The sequence below is a fragment of the Rhincodon typus genome, chromosome 10 (genome assembly GCF_021869965.1).
Source record: "Rhincodon typus isolate 14 chromosome 10, sRhiTyp1.1, whole genome shotgun sequence".
NCBI lineage: Eukaryota > Metazoa > Chordata > Chondrichthyes > Orectolobiformes > Rhincodontidae > Rhincodon > Rhincodon typus.
The window spans coordinates 60,993,163-61,012,548 of record NC_063341.1 but is presented as its reverse complement, the minus strand read 5'-3'; the positions used below and the strand labels follow the sequence as shown (position 1 = coordinate 61,012,548).

At 37.9% G+C, this 19,386-nt stretch overlaps 1 protein-coding gene across 1 annotated transcript in view; it reads right to left on the bottom strand.

Moving 5' to 3' along the window:
* plppr5a (phospholipid phosphatase related 5a) overlaps positions 1-19,386 on the bottom strand; it is a 98,433-nt gene that overhangs the window by 28,379 nt on the left and 50,668 nt on the right. Inside the window, exons 3-4 of the mRNA XM_048602270.1 lie at positions 6,400-6,653; positions 991-1,167 (exon numbers count right to left, since the gene is read on the bottom strand). Of these exons, the coding sequence (XP_048458227.1) occupies positions 991-1,167; positions 6,400-6,653 (431 nt within the window). The remainder of the gene's footprint in view (positions 1-990; positions 1,168-6,399; positions 6,654-19,386) is intronic.

Sequence of the window (19,386 nt, the reverse complement as noted above, 5' to 3'; positions counted from 1 at the left end):
GGATGTGTTTTCAGAAAATAATGTTAATACTGTTGACATTTTTTTTAATAGTTTATATTTTCAGAAGCATATATTCAGCCTTGTCAAAGCAATTGCTATCTTTGACGGGATTATTCACAGCAGTTATTTTCAAATTTACATTGGTTTAAGTTAGTGTTTTCTGTTTAACTGCAGCATGTGTTTAGCTAATGCCATTCTTTCTCCGAAACTTGTAGCACAGACAGAAAACAAAATTTCACTGACTTACTGAAAAAAAATGAAACACTCAAAATAATTTAAATAAACAGAATTTAATTTACCTCTAATATTTAAGAATAATAGATACAAATCAAGATACAAGTAGAACAAAAGGATGCAAAAAATCACTTCATATTTCACGTTTTTGAATGACTTCCAAAGCACATTTCATCATTTGTGTGTCATGTGTCATCTTCAACAGTAAAATGAGTGTTATATGACACAGTCATTCAGGATTTTCACTCTGCTCCCTAAACTAAAGCTCCATGTTTGTTATTTGCAAACTCTAAGCAATATATATGCTGTAGTAATACTTAATCATTAAGATTTCAATGGCAAAATCTGAAAATCATACTCAGCAAATTTTTATTAATTTGATTGAATCACATTCTAGAATCTTCATATTTTCTTGTTAATATATTACATGTGGTATGAATCAATTGCGAGTGAAAAATGATCAAGGAAGCAATGTGTGAAGAATCATGAAAACCAATAATAAGAAATATTGTAAATATTGAATTAACATGCTGCCTCTGGAATGTCTAATGTTATGTAGATGTAGCATTATATCACAACTTAGACCACGGAATTAAACACTGGTTAAATGTTTACTGATGAAATGAGTTGAAACTTGATTCCCCAATTTTCAAGTAAAGTAGTTGTGGAACACTGATGACTGTCTCTTCAGAATCAATGCTATAACTTAAGGATGGACTGATACATTTTCTTTTAATTATTTTGATGTTTACTTACCAAGAACACTCCTACAGCTGTTCCTATGATGAATCCTGCTACAACATCTGACCAGTGGTTTCGATATTCTGCTACCCTGTTTATTCCAGTCAGAAATGCCAAGCACATGAGGCCCAAACAGAGGAGAGGTTTTGCAAGTCTTGTCCCATTAGCCTTCACAGTACACGTGATATACATCTACAAAGAGAATTGAATCACAATCTTAAACCTTTTAATGTCACAATGATTACACATTCTGTTTAAAATTCTTTAACCAAAGGCTAAATCCACCTAAATATTGAAGGACAGGAAGGTAGGAACAGGTGAAGGGATATCTGTTAGTTGATTAGCACAATAAAGAGGGGTGATTGAAGTTGAGGAAACTATGATGTGGAAATGGCTTGGATGGGGAATAAGAAATTGTAAAGGCATTTTGTAAAGTGTGGCACAGTAGCTCAGTGGTCATCACTGCTGCCTCACAATGCCAGTGACCCAGGTTCAATTCCATCCTTGGGCAAATGTATGTGTGGAATTTGCACATTCTCCCCGTGTCTGTGTCGATTTCCACTTATAGTCCAAAGATGTGCAGGTTAGGTAGATTAGCCATGCTAAAAATTGCCTAGTAGTGTCCAGGGTTGTGCAGGTTATGTTAGTTAGCCATAGTAAAAAAACAGTTACGGGTGTGGGTCTCGGTGAGATGCTCTTCGGAGGGTTGATGTAGACTTGATGGGCTGAATGGCCTCTTTCTGTACTGTAGGGATTCTATGATTCAAAACGATTCTTGTGGGAGAGGTATACAAGCTCGTTTACTGTAGCCACATGGTAGAGCATAAAGAAAAAATTACTGAGAGCTGGTCAGAACGGCCCAATGACAATTATGGAAGATTTGAATATACACAGGCTGGAAAAGTCAGGTTGGGAAAAGTAACATAGAAGAGTCGAAAGTTTTCAGCATAATTTCTTAGAGTGCCATGTTCTGGGGGCAACCAGAGAGCAGGTTATACTGGACCTGGTGTTTTGCAATGGGGTAGGATTAATTAAAAACCTCATAGTGAAGATGAGGTAGCAGTAACCATAGTGTGATTGAATTGTACATTCAAACTGAAAGAGAATGCATTGGGTCCAATACCTTTTCCTTTAAAGTAAGTAAGGGCAGTCATAAAGACTTGAGACCAGTGCTGACTACATTGAACTTGCAAATTAAATTGAAGGATAGGACAATAGAGGTGCAGTGGCAGATATTTCAGAACACACAATTTATACATTCCAATGAGTAAAAGTCAAGTCACCATAGTCCCAGAGAATCATAGGGCTGCTCTCTTATTAGAGAGAGATGACTGGTGATGAGTTTTATCTAAGGGTCAACATGCCTCAGGCAAGGGAAGAGGTTGAGAAGACAACACCTTCACGGTAACTTCAGCTGGTACAGGAATTGAACCCATGCTTTTGAAATCACTCTATTGCAAACCATCCATTCAGCCAATCAACTTTTTTTTTTGAGTAAGGGCAATTCCAAAGGACGGACCCATCACTCATGGTAAACTAGAAAGGCCTAAGTGTGACTCCAGATGCACAGCAATGTAGTTGATTCTTAACTGCCCTCTGGACAATGAGAGATGGGCAATAATAAATGCTGGACTTAAAACCTGATACATGCATTCTATGAAGAACGAAAAAAAGGACAGGTCACAGGTCAGAATACAAGACAAAACAAAGAATGACAAAATAATTATTAAGGAGGGAAAATTTAGCACATGAGAGAAAGCTAGCCATTCAGCCCATTGTGCCTATACTGATTCTATTATCTAGTGTGAATCTCCTGCCCTTCCCCATATCCCTGCACACCACTACCATCCAAATAACTGTCCAATAACCTCTAAAACATTTCACTTGAACCTGCCTCCATCACATTTCCAAGCAGTGCATCATCCTATCAACTTGTGTTTCAAAAGTTGTTTTCTCATTTTTCTCTTGCTTCATTTGCACATTCCTTTAAATCTACGCCTTTTTGTTCTTGTTTCTTTTACACGCAGAAACAGCTTCACCCTATCACTCTGTCCAGCCTATCCAGATTTTGAAAACCTTTATCAGATCGTCTCACAGCCTTATCCATTCCTGTTAGTACAGTCCCAACTGCTTCAAACCAAGTTTCTCATACCTGGAACCATTCTAGTAAATTGCTTCTGCACTCTTTCCAATGCATTTCTATCCTTTTTTGTTATAATGTAGTGCACAAAGTTGTACACAATTCTTCAGCTGAGATCCAAAATGTGTCTTGTAAAAGTTCACCATTACCTCCTTGCTCTTGTACACTTTGCCCCTATTAACGCAGGTGAGAACACTGTATACTTTATTTACTGCTTTCTCCCCCCTCAATGATCTGTGCACATACACATCCTGTTCGCTCTACTTCTGCATTTCATTTAGAATTATACCCCCTATTTTGTATTGTTGTTCAGTGTTCTTCCAGCCAACCTGCATTACCTCTTGCTTCTCTGTACTGAACCTCATCCACCTACTCCACCAACTTATCAATGTTCTTTTGGAGTTCCACATTATCCTCCTCACAGTTTACAATTATTCCAAGGTTAAAGTCATCTGCAATCTTGGAAATTGATGCCTGCACACCTAGACCTAGATTGTAGGAAAAACAAGGGTCCCAAACCAACTCTTGGGGAACTTCCCTACGAAACTTCTTCCATCCCAAAAGATAGACGTTGATCGTTACTCTGTTTTTTTTAATCACTCAGCCAATTTTGTATCCACTTTGTCACTGTCTATTTTACACAATGATTTACACATTTCTTCACAAGTCTGTTGTGAGGCTCTGTATCAAATGTCTTCTGGAAATCCATGCATATAGCATATGGGAAATAAAGAGATGGCAGATGAATTGATCAAGCACCAGCCCTCATTATAGAGAATAAAAGGAACATTCCAGAAGTAGCTATATATCAGGAAATAGAAAAGAGGGAGGATCTGAGAAAAATCTCATTAGAGAAGTGGCACTGAGTGAATAGTCAGAGCGATGGGCTGAGATAGGTTTCACTTGAACCTGCCTCCATTATATTTCCAAGCAGTGCATCATCCTATCAACTTGTGTTTCAAAAGTTGATTTCTCATATCACCCTTGCTTCATTTGAACATTCCTTTAAATATATTCCCTTTTGTTCTTATTTCTTTTACAAGCATCCAGCCATTCGGCCCATCAAGTCCACACTGACCTTCTGAAGCAACCCACTCTATCCTTGTACCACACCATATTTCCCATGGCTAATCCACCTAGCCTGCACATCTCTGAACACTATGGGCAATTTAACATGGTCAATCCACCTAACCTGCATGTCTTTGCAGTATGGGAGGAAACCAGAGTACCTGAAGGAAACCCACACAGACACGGGGAGTATGTGCAAACTCCAGACAGACAGTCACCTGAGGGCGGAATTGAACCCAAATTCCTGGCGCTGTGAGGCAGCAGTGTTAACTACTGAGCCACTATGCTGCCCATGTGCTAGAGTCCTGATTGACTTCATCCTAGGGTCTTAAAAAAAGTCATAAGTGATAGTTGATGCACTTAATTTTCTGAAGCTCTCTAGATTTGGGGACAGTCTTTTTAGACTGGAAGATAGAAACTCCTTTATCATAAAAAGGAGATAAAGTAGGAAATTACAGGCCAGTAAACATCTTCATAGAAAAGATATTCGAGACTTATTAAAGATGTTGCAGCTGGGCATTGGAATAAGTTTAATGCAATCAGGCAGAGTCAACCTGATGTTATGAAAGGGAAATCATATTTAACCAATGTGCTGGAGTTATTTAAGGAAGTAACATGTCCTGTGGATGAAGGAAAATCAGTGAATGTACTGTACATGGACTTCCAGAGGTGCCACATTAAAGGTCATTGCATAAAATAAAGGCTCACAGCATACATTGTAGCAAATTGGTATTAAGATATACAATTAATTACTTTATTTTTGTCATCATTGGATTATTAGTGAACATAGCAGCTTATTCAGCACATTACAAAGTTCCAGGAAGGTGGAAGAAAATAAACTGCTCACGTGTTTGTAGTAGATGTAGTAAATTGTAAGGGAAACTGATTTTATAGAGATGCAGTAAGCACATCAAATTAGTTGCTGCGGACAGCTATTATAACCCAGATTTTAATTTACTAAATCTGTCAATGAATCTCTGGCTGGTGTATGGCCTATCTTAGCGGAAAAACTCAGGAATATGGACATTGCAGGTGTTCTATCGCCTCTTGGAGAAATTAGTCTGCTTTCCATTAACTTGGCTCAAAGATACACAACATATTACCCAGAGACTGGCATGACCAGAGAGACACCCAACCTCCAAAAATACTCAATGGGACAGGGCTTGTTTGTGAATAGATGAACGTTAGAATTAATGTGGTGTTTCCATTATCAAAATTGGTAGGCAACAAAAGGGCACAGATTCAACACAATTAGCAAAGTGCTACGATGAGAAGAAATGTCTTTATAGAATGAGTTGATATGATCAGGTATACACAAGTTGAAAGTGTAAGAAATACATTTATTAACCTGCGAAACTTTTTATGATTATTTAACTGAATAAGTGTCACTTCTTTACCTGGTTTCTTTCCTTCTTCAGTTCTTTTTCACTACTTTTAATACAGGTTTCCTATTGTGTAACATTCTTGCTAGCTATAGTTCTAAATCAGGGCTTCCCAAGCCTTTTCCTACTGTGACCCCATTTTGAGATGTGAAAATAATCACAATCTGAAAGTGAGAACAGTTGGGGTGTACACATAAGTAAAATGTGTGACAGCAATGGGGGCTCTGTGAAAGTGGAGGCATATCCGTTAGTGCAGGATGCAATTTTTATTACTCAGTTTGAGCTCCATTTGTGACCATTGGAGACTTGGAGCTTACAAACTCCAAGTTTCAGCTCCAAACCCCACTTGGGGTCTCAATCCCCACTTATTTGGAAGTCCTGCTTTAAATGTTTCTGGAATTTCCTTTCATATACAGTGTGGTTCTATCCTCAAGATTGTTTGTGCTAATTGTAATAGTTATAAGTGGCAATGATGCTTCCTATGTTTCCATTGAAAATAATGCTTATATGAGGCAAACCAGTATAACAAACTGAACTAAACATCAATAAAATAAAATCATTTCCATTGTCCCAGTTGTAATAAAGTATCAGTATTTTTAAACAGATTAGGAGATGTCATCAGACGTCTAGAGTAATTCTCACTGAGGCAAAAATTTGGATCCATGATATAACTCTATAAATAATTGCTCCATTTTTGAGTCAAAAATTTGCTGTACATTTGGAGAAATTTGTAGCCTCCTTTAGCAATTTTGTTTGATTGCTTGAGCAGAATTCTTTTTAAGTCACTGCAATTAAGCTATAGAAAGGATAACAGGACGCAACAAATTTACTTACTGCCAGATAGACTGCTGCATACACACTTAATGCTGCCTCTTTAGATGGAAAGCTTTTCCTGGCTTTTGTAATGGCATCTATGTTGCCAGTGCAGGCTTCTTCACTGTTGATGAATTGCACAGATTCGTGCTGACAGCCCAGTGCTGTATAATTAGGTTTACAGACTGTGAGAAAATGGGGGGCTAGATTTCCTGTCACCACTTGTCCAGCATTTACAAATATATCAGTGGCAAAAAGTCCAAATGCATAAACTCCTGGGAAAGAAAAGATGCCAAAATGTAATTAGAGAAAAATGAGTTTGACCTGAAATCTAAAACATAGTAAAACTGCACTTTTTATATAAAAATGTGCACAACTATCATGTAAGGTTCAACTAAGCTAAATAAGCTTACTACTTAACTATTATTCTAAACCTGGAGTTGCTCTTCATTATTTGATTGTTGTGCATTCACATCTGGTGCCTCTATTAGGCAGTCTTTGAGTGCAAGGTATTTTGTCATGTTATAATTAGAGTAAACTAACTGTATTATGAGCTTTGAAACTGCTCAAAGGACATTCTATTTGAGTAACTCTAAGGCTAGTAATGAAAAATAATAGTTATGTTGGCAGAATTAAACTTGAGATGAAGGAAAAGAATGTAGGGCAAGAAACCTCTAATTGAACACATGCACAAATTCACCCATTCAATAGTTTAAAGGGATTGGGTGTTTTTCATTGGTTGAGGTGTTGTTGCCAGGGAAATGCATTTGCACTTATTAAAATACAAAATTATTGGATTAGAAGCAAAGGAAGCCTTTTCCACTGTTGGCTCAAGGATGTGTCCAGTCTCAGTCACAGAAGAGCATTCCTTCAGGAAAGATCACATTCAGAAAACTTAGGTAACTTAAGTTAGGAAACAATCATAAAGCAAATCTACCAGGAAGCAGTGAGGGGCAACTGTCTAATTCTCTCAGTACCCACAACACAGTGCTCAATACAGTGGGGAAGTAGGGAGCCATTGACAAAGCATAAACCATTGCGAAAACATACAACTATTAGAAAAAGAATTTATTAGAAGAATTATTGTTGCCGAGTGGACAGTTGGACAGTTTTGTATTGATTTATCAGTTGTGAAATAACAGCATATGTATGGATGCAAATGTAACAGCATAAGTAATGCAAGAAATGTTTGTCCTTTTAGTAGCTTGTTGATGAGAGATTTCAAAGACTTATCTAATGATGCTAACTCTGCACTTTGAATATCTACATTGTTCCAAGTGGCAACACTTATATGTCTTAATCATTCAAGATAGTGTTTGCTGCTTTCATCCTGATGTGATGATGTTTATGATCTATGGTCAGGAGACTGTCAGGGAATAGAGGAATATTGACCATGTGCAGGGACAGGTAGGATTAGTTTTGAGTAGCATCATGATTGGTGCAGACATGGTGGGCTGAAGGGCCTGTTCCTGTGCTGTACTGCTCTTTGTGCCCCATTCTAAGATTTTACAGCATTGCAAAACAGCAATTGTTATACTTTATGAAAGGAATTATTAAATTGACTTGGGCACTCTTGATCTTCAGATCTATGTAGCTGAACATAGATAGGAAGTGCGGTTTAAAAAGTGTTGTTTTAAAAGTTAAGTGAGTTCATCTTCTGAGTGAAAACTCTTGACAAAAACCCACCATGTAAGAAAAGGAAAATGTAAACATTCTTTCCAAGTTCAGTTTCAAGTGCTGCCACAAAGTGAAAACATTCATCACTAAAAATAAACTCCTTAGATTATTTTTTCAAAGAAGTTCAAAATGTAAGTTAGTAAAATAAATACAACATTTCACAGTTAATAGATTTAAATTTTTAGCCTAAAAAGGCAATGGCCAGTATCCATTACACTGAAAAATCACCCAGTTGTCAAGAACTTTATCCAGTGGCTTAAATGGAAATTTCAGAAGCACTCTGTTTTAAATAGAGAAGCACTCTACTTAAATCTTAGCCTGATCCATAAAGGCTATAGAGAAGAAGAAGAAAGACCTGCATTTGTATAACAACTTTCACAATCTCTGAATGGCCTAAAGTGCTTGACAGCAAATGAAGGGCAATATTTATTGAAGTGTAATAACTGTTATATTGTCTCCTCCAAGCTGCACACTATTTTGACTTTGAATTCCATTGCCATTCCGAAATGTCACTTGATCAAAATCCTAGTGCTCTCTCCCAAACTGCACTATGCAGGTACCTACACCAAATAGGGGGCAGCAGTTCAAGATGGCAGTTCTCCACCTCCGTTATCAAGGGCAACTAGGAGTGGGCAATAATTGCTGGACTAAACAGCAAAGTACATTTTTTCCTGAATAAATGTAAGTGCTCAGTTTTGTTGCCACAGTTGTCACAAGGTTCCTGAACTTGCTACAGTCTCGGTCCAAAATAGCTGAACTCCAGAGATGAAATGAGAGCGTCTATTCTTAATATCAAAGTGTGGCAACAAAGATCCCTAGTAAAGCTGAGTCAATATGAATCAGAGAGGAAACTCACCTCTGCTTGGGGTCATATCTAGCACAAATGAAACTGGATTGTGGTTTTTGGAGGCCAACCCTAGGACATTAATGCAGGAGTTCCTCAGCATAATGTCCTACACCTAAACACCTTGAGCTGCTTCATTAATGGCCTTCCCTCCATCATGAGGTCAGAAGTTGGGGCGTTTGCTGATAATGTACAATGTTCAGTACCATTCAACACTGCTAAGATACTAAAGCAGCCCATGTCTCTATGCAGCACAATCTGGGCAACATTCAAGCTTGGAATGATAAGAAAGAAAGTGACATTCATGCCACACAATGTCAGGCAATAATCATCTCCAACAAGTGACAATCTAACCATGGTCCCTTGACATTCAATGGCATGATAACAGTCAAGTCCCACACTATCAACATGCTGGGGATTACCATTGATCTGGACCATCCATTCAAAATAGTATGGCTGCAAGATCAAGTCAGAAACTTGCAGTACTACTCCTCCTGACTCCCAAAGTCACCTCCCTGCCTGTCCACCATCTACAAGGCATAAGCCAGGATTGTGATGGAATTTTTCCTAATTGCCTGAATGAGTGTTGCAACAACAGCCCTCGGGAAGCTCAATATTTTCCTGTCTGGCTAATCAGAACTCTATCCAAATGAAACATTCCCACTTCCACCATTGGAAGCAGCAATACAAGATGCCCTACAGCAACTCAGCAAGCCTCATTCACCTGCACCTCCTAAGCCTGGAAACTGTACCCTATAGAAGGAGAGAGGCATGGGAACACTGCAACCAGAAAGTTTCCCTCCAAGTCACACGTCATTCTGGCTTGGAGCATATTTCCATCCTTTCACCATCACTGGATCAATATCCTGGAACTCCTTTCTGAATGACATCTTCCTGCAGCAGAAGAACTATAGCCTTCATGAAGGCAGGTCACCACATCAGCAAGGGCAACTAAGCACAGGCAATACATTCAGGCTTTGTCTGCAATGCCTACATCTTAAAGATTAAAATAAATGTTCTTTTGTGATATTCGTAAAGGGATAAATTTTGACTAGGATAGTAAGTAGAATTCCCCTGTCCTTATTCAAAAGGCATCAATGGATCTTCCATAAACTCCCAAGACTCTTTAGCATCTCATTCAAAAAACAGCACCTATGTGGTAGAATTTGGGGATCAATGGCATCACCTTCACCTGGGTCACATTTAGAAATGGTTACAGAGAACCCCCATTCAGAAAGAAAGTGATAAATTAAGATTCATTTTTCAAATAATTGTGACCAGGTATTCAATATTTTTTCCTGAAAACGTCAGATGAAATTGGTCTTGAATGATATGGCAAAAAAGTGACTTTTTAATTAATCAATCGTACATTTAAACTGCTGATGTTCTTTCCCACAGGTGCTGAAATAAATGTGTTCCTCCAATCTAAAATGTATCCAGCCTTCCCTGACAACTCTGGAGTGGGTAGGATTTGCATAATTGATTTTCTGGGCCAGAGGTAGGGATGCTACCTCAAGAGCCCCTAATTATTTCAAATAGATACCTTTAATCAACCTGAGAATCATGTTATGACACATCTATGTGAGCAGGTGGGACTTGATTCTAAACCATCTCACCTGGAGGTAGGGATACTACCACTGCACCACAACATCTGCTTCTCTCAAATGGAAAATTACATTCAAGCAGCTTAATTACTGCCAGTAGCTCCTCTCTTGTATTTAAATGAGCTCAAATCACAAATGTCATTTGTCTCAGCAACAAATTGGGGTGAGTAGAATAGATTCTCGACCTAATCTGTGTTGTACATATCATCAATGGCTAACATTATCGACAATCTTTGTTCAAACTAACCAAAGTAATGATCCACTAGAATTACTGTTATTTATTAAATCAGAAGTATGGATTTTCTATTGGCTTTTCATTTGAGAGCCAAGCAGATGCTTTATATTTACATTTATAGATTCTAGTGCTAGTGGAAGCCTGCAGCTAGCAGTGAACAGACTTAATTCATTCTGAGTTTGTGCATGTGGGAGGATAGCCAGGTTGGAAGATAAGAAATGCTGGAGGAGAAAACATCTCAAAACAATCTCAACATGTAATACTGCTTAGTTCTTCTGGTTAAGAGAAGACCAATGTAATTTACAGCACATACATTATTTGAAGTCTACTAGACTGAGTGCTTGCATTATTGTTGTGGAGGCCAGAAAATCATAGGTTTAAGCCCCACTCCAGTGTGAAAGTTAGGTTGTTATTGCTATTCCGACAAAAGTATTCAAGTCAGATGAGGCGTTTCACCAATTTTCTGTGGACATAAGCAATCCTATGATGATTCTTTTTCTGAGGAAAGGCAGGGTAATCGTCCTAGCTGACATGTATCCCACAGGCAACAGCACCAAAAACAGATGATCTGGTTATTATCGCAATGGAGTTTTGGAGATTTGGCTGTGCTTAGACAAGTTGCAGAATTTGCAATACTGAGGAATCTTGAAAAGCACCTTGGCTGTGAAACACTTTGTGACATCATGAAGTTGAGAGAAAAGTGCCACATACGTGCAATGTCTTTCCTAACTAGAGAGCCGAACATCACCATCACTTCTTACTTTTCAGATGTAGGAATATGTAAGGGCTGGGGCATGAACAGAATAATGAGCAAAATTAACTGTGGAAACTTGAATAAAATATCAGAGATATTGTAAGCATTTTTACTTTTCACTTTTTGATTTATAACTTGTTATGCTATACTATATGTTATTGCAGAGTATAGTGTTTCCTTACACATTTAACAAATGACAACTTGCTATTTACACAGTTTACAATATATTCCATTTAATCAAAACTTGTATCCTAATCATTAAAATATACAACATCTTTTGTTTCATGCGAAATAGTTATATCTTCAAAGAATATATTATGTAAGGTATTTGTATGCATAAAACATTTGGAAGTTCTAAGCATGTGATATAGAGAGGAGAAAGAGATGAATTTACTTGATCTCTGCTGAAATTGCCATTTAGGGGTGTTAGCTTGGTTGGTAAATTCTTGCCGCTGACTTAGAAATGAATCCAAAAATCTGATGAAGGATCACGGGACTTGAAAGTTAACACTGTTTTATCTCTCCACAGATTCTACCAGGTCTGCTGTGTTTCTCCTGCACTTTGTTTTAGTTCCAAAATCTATTGCAGTCTACTCTGCGTAATAGTGAGAACTGCACTTTTACAAGAGTCCAAGTTTTGGATGAGACATTAAAAATCTCATTTGGATATAGAAGTCCTTATGGCACTCTGCAAAGAAGGGCAGCAGAATTCTCCCAATATCCTGTCCAACAGCCAAAGTGACCCTTAACTTACCCTAAACTAACAATTCCATTGTTTCCACTGTTTGTTTTGTGATAACTTGCTGCGTGAAAATTAGTTGCTCTGTCACTTACATTAAACGATGACTACATTTTTAAAAAGTCAAGCATTTTGGGATGTTCAGAGAAGGTATACTAGTCTAATACCTGGAATAAGTGAACTGCTTTGAGGAAAGGCTAGACAGATTGGCTTGTATCCAGTGGAGTTTAGAAGAGTCTGAGGTGACTTGATTGAAATGTACAAGATCCTGTGGGGATCTTTTCTGCATATAAACTGACATTTTCCCAGCTACCATCAGTTCTGAGGAAGGGTCACCGGACCCGAAACGTTAACTCTGACTTTTTCTTCACAGATGCTGCCAGACCTCCTGAACTTTTCCAGCAATTTTGTTTTTTGTTTAAGATCCTGTGCAGATTTGATTGGGTAGATATGCAAACAAGGTTTCCTCTTATTGTTTAAAAATAAGGGGGCACCCATTTAAAACAGAGATGAAGAAACATATTTTTAGCTCAGAAGGTTGAGAGTCTTTGGAATTCCCTTCCTCAAAAGGCAGTGGATGCAGGATCTTTAAATATTATTAAGGGAGAAGTAGATAGGTTCTTGATTACCAAGGGGAAACAAGATTATCAGGAACATGCAGCAGTGTAAAGTTGCTGTGAAAATAAGGTAAGCCATAATCTTATTGAATGGTAAGGCAGATCTGAGGGCCCAGTGGCCTATTCTTGCTCCTTGTTTGTATATTCTAATAGTCATGGTATAAGATAACAACACATTCACTGTTCCAGAATGAGACCTGGGATATTATAGTACCTGGACTTCATCTCACCAGTCAACCAAAGTTTAGCAAGTAGGCTTGAATCTTCAGCCGGGAAGAATTCCTTATGCACTCTAGTAGAGGTTCAATGGGGCAGGCAAATAATTTGGTATCCACCAATTTTTATCCACTGGGTGGGTTTTGTTAAAAGTAGCTGACATGAGGGAATAAAACCTCAAAATTATTTTTAAGGATTAGCAATATGGCTTTCCTTATTACCATGCAACTGTCAGAGATAAAACAATACAAGACCTTAAAATATGGAATAAAGAACAGTTTTTTTGCTGCATATTTCTCACGAATGTGACAAAAAAATCACTTTTGCAGTTAATTACAAGCTCATTGACAGAAGAAAGCTTGTTTTATCTAGATCTTGTTTGTAACACTGTTATCTAACATGAACTCGCTGCACAGCAGCAAGTATAAGAAACTGGTTGATTTAAAATCTCCATGGAAACACGTTAACCATTTCCAACTGATGCAAATGCCTGAAGAACATAATATTACATTATTCTGTTCATTTATGGTCAACAACGACTCCAGCATACACAGCAAGCATATTTTAAAATTTTTGCAAGTAAATACATTTTTAGGTCTTTAACATGTTTCACCTGACTGAGAGTCATTTTGGAATGAATGTAATAGTGACTAGCACTGTTCAAATTTTTTTCTATTAATTGTGTTTTTTTTAATTCACGTGTGGAACACGGATGTCACAGGCTAGGGTTAGAATTTATTGCCTGTCCCTAGTTGCCCTTCAGAAGGTGGTGGTAAGCTATGGTCAGGCAATAAAATGATTAAATTTAAATGATTTTGGTATATCTGACATTAAAATTCCCCTTATATTTCCCTAATGATTAGAAGATTTTGAACCATTTTCCTCAATATTTGTAAATTAAGTTACAATATAATAGCATAGCCAGAGGAGAGCATTATTTTAATCTATGAGAAGATTAGACAAATAAAAGGAAACTGCATAAATCATCATTATTTTCTAATACAGCACTTTTCTCTAAGGGAAGATCCTTTCATTTATTTATTAAACTAGTCATATATCATCTGGCTTGTCACAGGGCTGCATGAAAAAGGAAGTTTCTGGTTTAGCTGATCATGGTTGGGCTGCCTGAGAAATCATATTATTGTTTGCAATGTTGGAGTTGGTTAGCTCAGTTGGCTGTTCAGCCGGTTTGTGATGCTAACAGCAGAGATTCAGTTCCAGCACTGGCTACAATTACTATGAAGGTTCTCAACTTCTCCCCTCACCAGAGGTATGGCCATCATTTGGCTGAACCACAACCAGTCATCTCTCTCTCTCTAACAAGACAGCGGTCCTGTTGGTCTGCAGTGACTTTGCTTTACATGGACTAGGGTGAGGAACATTTCAGAAAAGTTTGTATTCTGGTTAGCAGACAGGGATGACATCTATCATGACTGTGATGATCCCTTTGGTCAAATGACCTACTAACACTAGTTATCCAGGTTAGTACTTGAATTATTGACATTGACAAGGTAGTGAAGGACTGTATATGAGAGCGAGAAATTGGAGATAGGTACTAAATGCTCCAAGTACAGTTATTAATTGCATATTGGGTTGATTCAACAATCAAAGTTATAGTAAGTATCCTTTGAAAGCAGAGCAATCCACGAGTAAGTGTGCCCCTTTTCTATTACATAGAATGACATTATCAGTAATGTCAGACTTGCTACAACCTCTAGCTTCTGAATTAAATGGCAGCAGCGCAAAGAAAAATATGGCTATGGGGATAATGATGAATGTAGAGTGAAAAGTAGTGAGTGGGCCTCAGATATTGTCAATCAAATCTCACTTCTTTTTTCACTTTGGTTATATTGTCTCAAAGTGAAATGACTCTGAAGACAAGTATGCATTTTAAAAAGCTGAAAAAGGACATTCTGCACTCAAAAGGTTGATGGCATTCGAACAAGCCCATTATTACAGCTGTCACACCATTAGGCATGAAATGTTTAGACATTTTTTTTTCAAGTAGCTTCTAAGAGTCTTCTAGATGAATAACCCACACAAAAAAAAACAACTTCCAATACTTAAGTTTTATTCAGAGTAGAAAAATTATTAAACAATCAAGTTTTTGTTTCATCTACAGAAGAGACATAAGTAGTCAGAGATGTGTCTCACCCATGTACACTGTAGATTTTTTTTCTTTATTCATTCACGGGATGAGGGCGTCGCTGGCTAGGCAGCATTTATTGTCCATCCCTAATTACCCAGAGGGCAGTTATGAGCAAACCATGTTGCTGTGGGTCTGGAATCACATGTAGGCCAGACCAGGTAAGGATGGCAGTTTCCCTCCCTAAAGGGCATTAGTGAACCAGATGGGTTTTTCCCAACAATCGACAATGGATTCATAGTCATCATTAGATATTTATTGGATTCAAATTACAACATCTGCCGTGGCGGATTCAAACCCGGGTGCCTAGAACATTATCTGGGTCTCTGGATTAACAGTCCAGCAATTATACCACTAGGCCATCACATCCTCTAATGGGCAATGGATAATAAACAGAGAGGCAATTCTCCTACATTTGTCAGAAGTCACAGCTTTGTTAGTGGATTGGGATTGTCAATAGTAACTAATTTTATCAGTTAGAAAGTAGGCCTTCAGGGTTTCAGAATCAATTCAACCATTTAGGAATTGAGTGAATGTGGTCAGAATAGATTAATCATCTGTGCGTGAACAGGCACAAAAAAGATGGTCAACAGTTTGAGAGTTGTGCTTACTATCTTTTAAATGTAGATTTCCAAGTAATGAATATGTTGCTGAAATGATGCTTTTCAAAAATGTTTTAGTTCCTAAAATAATGGACTTAATTTTAACTGTCAAATGGGAGCTCAGCACAGTGACTGTCCTGCCTATTTAGGCAGTGGAAGATAGAGCCTAATAATTTGACTTCATTAGAATGGATCAAAATGAATGACCAGTCAATAAATTTGAATACCTGGAGACTGTCTTGCGATCCACCAAAGGGATCCAGGGTGGGAGATGTTCAGAATTTCTTTATGGGTCTTTGAGGATCTCTCCTTCAATGCAGACAGCTTTTCCCAGCAGGTTTTGACCTCTTGGACAAGCTATCAGCACTATCTTACTTGTACTTCAGATTAAGTGGCAAATCAAGATCAAAGTACATTATCAGAATGAGAACTTGCTATTTAAAATGAAGTATGCCAGCTTGGGCAGGTATCCGTGCAATTTAAATTGCAGTCAGTCACATCAGGGTGGCTAATAAGTGGATAAAAGCATCAATGCACCTCAGCATCCCTGTCTCTCCTACCACCAGCACCTGCTTGTGTTGTAATAATATCAGCCCCTAGCTTTCTGGAGGATAATAAGCCATTAGATGAAAACCTATTTTCTTCAAGGCTGGTCACAGATGCTTTATGGAGATATGTGTGAATGCATTCACTGGCTATATTTGAGTGTCCTAGATTAAAAACAAAATAGAGCTGGTGGTAGAGTTTTTTTGGGTTTCAGAAATTTCTCGTTATCTGTAATTTATGACAGCATACTATTGTGATCTATACAATAAATGAAAGGGAGTTGTATACTTCCACTATGCCTACAGTATGGAAATAGGCCCTTCAGCCCAACAAGTCCACACCGGACCTCAGAGCATCCCACCCAGACCCATCCCTATAACCCACCTAATCTACACATCCCTGAACACTATGGGCAATTTAGCATGGCCAATCCACCTACCCTGCACATCTTTGGACTGTGGGAGGAAACCAGAGCACCTGGAGGAAACCCAGGCATACATGGGGAAAATGTGCAAACTCTACACAGTCACCCAAGGGTGGAATTGAACCTGGGTCCTTTGTGCTGTGAGGCAGCAGTGCTAGCCACTGAGCTATAACACTAGAAAGCTATTCTAACTTTATTTAGCCATCCATGGTAAAAAAGATTCAGTTATGACACTAACAATGAGAACAGCCTGCAAAGTTCAATAGCACAATGATAAACATATATTGTAGATATGCAAAGAGTAAAGTCCACTTCTCAAATAACCAAGCTCTCAACCCCTCTACAACTAAAACCCCATCTCCAATATCTCTATCTTCTCTCAAGTGCTTGAACATGTGGGAAATTCCCAGATCCATACCCCTCTTTCCCAGATTGTAAACCCCACCAAGTAGGTTTCCACTCCAGCCACTGTAATAAATTGGCACCTATCCAAGTTACTGATGGCATCCCATGTCACTGATACTGATAAACAATTCAATTTTCTTGACTTATCAGCATGTTTGGACAGAATGGGCTACACCATGTTCAACAACTCTGTGAATGGTTTGCTAGTCAGAGAATTTCAGTACAGATCTCAATGTGTCTTTGCAAGATGTATTCAGTTACATTATATGCATAAGGATCTTCCAGCATGGACCTCTGCCCTAAGCTGGTCTGGTTTCAACCTTCTAGCAGAGCTCTCTCACGTGTACTTAAATTCATGCAGTATGTAAAGCAAGGCAAATAACCTTGTAGTACAGATTGAAATTGGCAGATGTGATATCTACGATATCGTAGAGATACAGTTGCAAGGGGATCAGGGTTGGAAACTAAATATCCAAGGATACACATCCTATCAAAAGGACAGGCAGATGGGCAGAGGGGTCAGTTTTGTTCTCTTAGCAAGAAGTGAAATTAAATTGATAGCGAGAAGCGAGATCAAGTCAGAAGACAGAATCTGTATGGTTAGGGTTGTCATTGTCCTCTTAGACATTGACGTTATTCCTCTGCCTAGCAACATGATCCTTCTACTATATTTCAATGTACTTTATTTTTTTGATGGTTGCCTATGAATTTTTTTAAAGGATAAAATGACATTTTTGACAAGGTTGAAAGAGCAATGTGGGCTTGAAATACATTTGGCAATAATGATGGAAAAATACTTGGTACTGCCAATAACAGCTCCGTCCATTTCACATTAAACGCAGTAGTCTTTCACTGATGTTATTGTCAGCAAAAATGTGTTAAAAGGCTTCAAAACAGAAATTATATGAAATACCCAACATTTTTAAAAGACAAGCCATTCAGAATGGTCTCTCATTACAATGGTTTTTAAATTTTGCCAAGTTCCTTATCTTTTGTGATGACTAGGAATGCTACAAAAAGGTAAAATAAAGTTTATTTAAAATAGTTTAAGTAGCAGATTATCAATTCAAATAATCTCTGCATCATGGGATAAATTCAAATGGGCAAGACAGCTGACTTCGTCTTTTTAAAGAAAGAAAATTATTGCAACCACATTCCCCACATAACTGATTCACAATACTGAAAAATACAGGCAGTACTTAGTGTTATTTAAAAACACAATGGCTTTGAAATTATACAGTGCAATGAGTATTTGAATGCTTAATGCTTTTATCTGAAACATTTTCTGCTGCTTTATCCTAAGTGTTAGACTGAGCAAAATATGTTGTTTAATACCTTTGCTTCAGTGATGGATGAAATAACTCTACAGAGGCCAGTATCCCGTCACCATTTAATTACATGTGCATTGTACATGACACTGGTCCAGCTTTCTCAGAGTGAGCACAACCTCTGACATTCCTGTCTATATCTGTCAGCCAGGGCATCCTGATTGGACCAGGTTAGCAGTCCCAATCAGGGAATTCGTATTCTCTGAGGTCCACCTGGATGACTTCATTACAATCACAACTGTGGACGTGCGAATTTCAGGCAAATGGCTCAAAATAATTCTACAATGATTTACTCCACAGTCTGAATGTGGTAGCTAATACTTTTTTTTTGTTACAAAATGACTGTAAACAAAAGAGAATGACATTTGGCAAGCTGCAGTCAATAGATTTGACCACCCAAAGTATACTATATGAACCAATGACAGCAAAGTATTCAAAGGAGAACAGCTTCCATTGTGCAGTTGGTCTAGTTCCAATCTACGAATGTGGCTTTGATATATTTATAAACTGTATCTTGTGTTATCAGCTGTTAGCAGCAGCCATTGCCATCATTAAGATTACCACCCGCTAATGCTGTTTAGTGAGAAATAGTAAAAACCATTTCCTCAGTATAAAGTCTCTTCAGCCAATTTCTCTTCCTATTTCAGTTCACATATAAAATGCAAGCAAGTGTACACAACCTGTTAATTGTAAAGTTCAACAAATTTCAATTTAATTGTGAAAGAGTTCTCTGTTGTATTCTGTACACTATCCAAAAGTTACAGTCTGTTCCTGGTAGCAAGCTGTTATAGCAAGGCAGAAGCCTGTTCAAATTGTAGCCATTTTCAAGAGAATTAAAGCTTTCATAACCATGTCAGAAACCAAAGCAATA